Source organism: Melozone crissalis, unplaced genomic scaffold, assembly GCF_028551555.1.
Source record: "Melozone crissalis strain CALT ecotype California unplaced genomic scaffold, PUWL_Pcris_2 ptg000006l_1, whole genome shotgun sequence".
NCBI classification, from domain to species: Eukaryota; Metazoa; Chordata; class Aves; order Passeriformes; family Passerellidae; genus Melozone; species Melozone crissalis.
In genome coordinates, this window is record NW_026535784.1 from 41,364,135 (window position 1) to 41,368,870 (window position 4,736).

At 46.9% G+C, this 4,736-nt stretch overlaps 1 protein-coding gene across 1 annotated transcript; it reads left to right on the top strand.

Moving 5' to 3' along the window:
* The first annotated feature begins 974 nt into the window (after positions 1–974).
* RPL34 (ribosomal protein L34) lies at positions 975–4,420 on the top strand. Its single transcript, XM_054295009.1, has 5 exons — positions 975–998; positions 1,567–1,640; positions 1,737–1,836; positions 2,583–2,686; positions 4,294–4,420. Exons 2-5 carry the CDS (start codon positions 1,576–1,578, stop codon positions 4,376–4,378), a joined length of 354 nt encoding a protein of 117 aa, XP_054150984.1. The 5' UTR covers positions 975–998; positions 1,567–1,575; the 3' UTR covers positions 4,379–4,420.
* The last annotated feature ends 316 nt before the right edge of the window (positions 4,421–4,736 follow it).

Genomic DNA, 4,736 nt, shown 5'->3' on the forward strand with positions numbered 1-4,736 from the left:
ATTGAGTCCAGCTCTTAAGAGAATATAGGCCCATACAGAGATTGAACCCACAACCTTGGTGTTGTTACCAACCACGCCCACACCAACTGAGATAATCTAAGGTCAGGAAATGTGACCCAGCTCAGGACACTTGGGCGATGCTGATGGATGAACACGAGGAGGATGTATCAAGGGACAGTTCCACTAGCTGTGTCCTTTTTTTTCCCTATGTTTTTCCTAGGTACCTGTGGCCTGGAAATGGGAGGTTGAGTCAATGGACCTTTGATCTGACCAGCAGACAGAGGTTTATAACTTCATTCTCCTCTGTGAGCACATGACACAGGGAGTACAACCAGGAGGTGTCAGGCAAATGTGGGCATTGGGTAGCTCTCCAGAGGGGCAGTTTCGGGATCAGCCTGTCTGCCTGGTGCTGCGCTGGTCAGGAGTGAGGGCATCTCGAGGGGAACGGAGCCTGGCAAGGACAGCCCTGCAATGCCCCAGGCAAGGCTTTCGAGGGATTCTGTGGGATCAGCCTTTCCTTGTGCAAGTTGTGTGTAAGGCACGGTTCCCAGGTGTGTCACGAGCCACTGTGCCGTGGAAAAGCCTGTAGGAGTGACTTGTAATTGAGAGCTTAAACAGCAGGATGGGGAACGGCTTCTGGACCCACAGCTCCCTAATTACCATAATGAAGCACAAACCCTTCTTTCCCAGGACAGAAGCCGATATTTTAGTCCAAGAGTTTTTCAGTAAAACACACAATAAATAAAACGGAGGCCCCATGGCGCTCATTGGCCGGCTCCCGATGCCGCCGCCAAGCGGCGCCCCGCCCCGCTTCAGCCGTACAACATGGCGCCACCCAGCACCTCCGTGCCGTACAACATGGCGCTGCCCGCTCGCCGCCCTCCCTGGTAGACAGATCCAGTGCGCAGGCGCCGGTATTTCTTCCGGCCTCCAGCGCGCCGCTATTTCAATGTTGACCCGCGCAATTCTGCTTCCTCTTCCGGGTCCGGCGGCGCCAGGTATGGCGGTGGGCGAGCGAGGGCTGTGGGTGCCCATCCGCCTCCATCTGCGGCCCGGCGGGCGGCGAGCGCCCTCCGAGGCCCCGAGGGGCAGCGGGAATGCGCCGGCGGCGCTGTCGCTGCCCGCGCGTGGGCCGGAGCGGGGACGGAACCGCCCGGCAGAGAGGCCGGGCCTGCCGAGGCCTCCGCTTTGGGCTCCCGAGCAGGGCTCGCGTCTCCCGGGGCTGCGAGTGGAGCTTTTGTTGACTACAAAATACGGAGCTGCTAAAGCTCTATGCAGTCTCTTAGGAGAGCGTGACATAATGCAGGCAAGACTGGGATGTTTGAACAGTGTTCGATTTCGGGTGAATTTTCATTGCGGATCGCATCGTGCCCGCTGTCAGGCGATTTGTTGTTCTCTAATACCGTTCTGCTGGTGTCGCTGATCAGGAAAGGCTTTAGTTTTATTAATATGGGATCGGCAGCTGTTGATTCACATCTGGCTCTGTACGGGTGAACCTGTGGGATATGAATTCCTGCGTGGACATCCAGCTCTTAACTAGTGCCGCTTTGGTTTTGGTTTTTTTAGGGGTGAAAAATGGTGCAGCGCCTGACATACCGCCGTAGGTTGTCCTACAACACAGCTTCCAACAAGACCAGACTGTAAGTAAGACCGTGTGTAAGAAAACTGCTGTTGTAAACAGGGGATGCTTCCCTTCCGATTGTCAGGTTAACTGAGTGTTTCTCTGCTGTGCTCAGGTCCCGAACACCCGGGAACAGGATTGTTTACCTTTACACCAAGAAAGTGGGAAAGGCCCCCAAGTCAGCATGTGGGATTTGCCCAGGACGACTTCGTGGTGTGAGTATGATTACAAACACCTAAGGGTGTTGCTGTGCTGCAGCATTTCTTCAGAAAAAAGAGCCTTTCCAAGTATACAATGGGCTTGTTAAATGACCAGTTCTTGTTGAAATAACCTTTTTCTTTAAAATGTTCAAATCAAATGTTGTAGAGTTTACTGGCAAAATGAGCTTTGGAAGCTCAAACTTTTTTTAATGCTCTTGGTTTGCATTATTATTAAATATAAACTCTTGTTTTAGAAAGTCTGAAATTTTTAAAACTAGACAGGGCAGTTCTGCAGCAGATTTAAAAAGGTAAATTAGACCTATTAGACTTACAGAAAAAAGGGTAAGCCAAGTTTATAAAGTATTTAGAAAAAAGGAATTAATGTTCTTAATGTATTTTTCTTCAGAAGGTTTTCTTGAAGTAACACCGTTGCTTTTAACAGTTATGGGAATGCTTGAGTAATGGTGATCTTTGAGCAGTTCCTATCTTTAAAAAAAGTCTTTCTTTATAACCAGTTTTTTAATGGAACTCTTGTTGAACCCCTGTGGTGGGATGAAAGGATCAGCTTAGGAATGCTGAGGATGGCCCATGCAGTGAGCTGCGACCTTGGTCACTTTTTAGCGTCTTGAATAGTAAACCTCAAGTGTTGCTGGTTTTTTTGTGGTTTTTTTTTTAACTATGAAAGTGATGTTGGTTTTTGCGTGTCAGAGGAAAAGAATTTCTGTGCCATGACACCCTTGTTTACTTTTTGCCGTCTGTAGGTCCGTGCTGTGCGCCCCAAAGTCCTGATGAGGCTGTCAAAAACAAAGAAGCACGTGAGCAGAGCCTACGGTGGCTCCATGTGCGCCAAGTGTGTCCGTGACAGGTAACTCACACAACACCAGCTCTGTTCCTCAGGTTGCTTCTTACACAATTTTTACATCTCTCCCAAACTTTGAAGGCTCTTGTCTGACCCTGGTGTGGGGAGATGGAGTGCGTAAGTGTGGGGCACATCAAGCAATGATGTGTGTGATTTTTGTCCCTTGGATTGGAGGGAGTTCCTGTGTGTGGAGCTCCTTTGTGGAGACTTTGTGTTCTTCAGGATTTCTTAGTGCACTGTTGCATTGATACTCAACAGTCTGCTCATCCTGGGTTTTTATCTTTTGTATTGACTGCCCATGGTAAAGATTATTCTGTTCTGTTGTCCTGTTTTGCCTTATGCAGATCTAATTGAATTTTTCACTTGTTTGTAGTGTTTTGGGATTCACAGGTATTACTTGGTTGTGTGTTAAGCAGCTTTATGTGGTTAAGCTTTAAAATAGCCTTTGCCAGGCCTCACTGAATTCAGTTTTATTGTGTAGCAATTGCATATCCTATGCTTCCTTGGCAAGTTTGAGGAAAAGCACGACCATGAGTGTGTCATCTCTGTGAATGGTAAACAGAGAAAATCTCTGGGGTCAGCAGTCTAATGCCAGGGTTTTTTTCATCTGTAGTGCCAGCATTTTTTTTTTTTTTTATTTTGGCATGTGTAAGTTCTAAGATGAATTACATTAGGCACCACTGAAGATGAGCTGTTACAGCTGCAGAGCCATAGCATAACTTTTCTGTGTTGAAAGCCACATTTTTTTCTCAGTGTTTTCCCAAACCCTTAGTGAGCTTGGTGGGTAGTTCTTAGTGCATGGGTATGTTTTATTCCTACTGTGCCTAAACCAGAAATTACAGCCACCTCCTTTCCTGTAATGGTCAGGTTTTCTCTTGCACCTGCTTAGGCATCTTTGACAGTTTTGTACTGCAGAGGTAGCCATGTGCACCAGATACTGACAGAAGGCATTTTAATGTTTATGGTTAGAAGAGTGTGTGTGGCACACTGGTGCTGTTAGCTCAGAACCATCAGATAGTCTGGTGGTATGTGAGTGCTGGTGCACAGATCTGTCCCATCTACCTGGTGGCCCTGCATGTTTTCCAGAAATAGTCATATTTGGGCATGACTTGACCTGCTAGGCTTTTCCCTGTTGATGTGCAAGGAGCTTCAATCCTGACAGAGAAAGTATTCCTGGTTTTGATAACTGGATGCATGTAGTTTCCTGTAGTTCTGAGGAAGAGAGCTGACTTGTCACACCAAGTCTGACTTCAACAGAATTAAATTAATTCTCCAGTTAGGAGTTCTGCTTTTTGCCTTTGAAGTTTGTGAGGATGGTAAATTTTCCCATGATCAGCCATCAAGTATTACCTTGCTTGCCTCCAAGCCACTTAGCCTAAATTTGCAGGAACTGTAGGCTGCCATCCCCAAACTGCTGCATTCATGGAGTGCTACTGTCCCTGTCTTTTGCTGCTGGCAAGAACAGCCGTGGGTTCCCTTTTTATGTAACTGTGGAGCTAACACCACATGTGCAATGAATGTGGGAGATGGCAAAACTAATTGTAATTTGTATTTTTTTTGTGTTTATACTTTAGTAAATAGACACATATCCTAAAGTAGTTTTTCTTTTCCAGGATCAAACGAGCTTTTCTTATTGAGGAGCAGAAGATCGTTGTGAAAGTGTTGAAGGCACAAGCACAGAGCCAGAAGTCAAAGTGAATCTATTTGTAGTTTCAGCCCAATAAATGAGATCTCCACTTCTCTTGTGTCCTGTCTTTCCATGTGTGACTCAAAGCTGCTAGGAGCTGCTTCTGCTTCTTGCAGGTTGTACAGTGCAGAGCTGGGTTTTGCTGCAACAGAACCTGTAGGTCAGGATGCTCTGTTGAGTGCTGCCTGCTGGAAGGAAGTCTGGTTAAACGGGACTCTCAGCTCAGTCTCAGTCACGTTGAGGGGTTGGAATAACTTTCAGCAGTGCAGGTTTTCTTTCAGCAGCTGTTTATCAAGTTACTGGAGGACCTGGCTCAGAAGAAAGTTAGGACTTTGAAAAAGAAGAGCAAACAGAAGAGGACAGCTAGTG

Coding starts and splice junctions, on each gene's coding strand:
- RPL34 (XM_054295009.1), top strand. CDS start 1,576: ATGGTGCAGCGCCTGACATACCGCCGTAGGTTGTCCTACAACACAGCT. Junction 1,641..1,736: donor GCTTCCAACAAGACCAGACT/GTAAGTAAGACC, acceptor TGCTGTGCTCAG/GTCCCGAACACCCGGGAACA. Junction 1,837..2,582: donor GCCCAGGACGACTTCGTGGT/GTGAGTATGATT, acceptor TGCCGTCTGTAG/GTCCGTGCTGTGCGCCCCAA.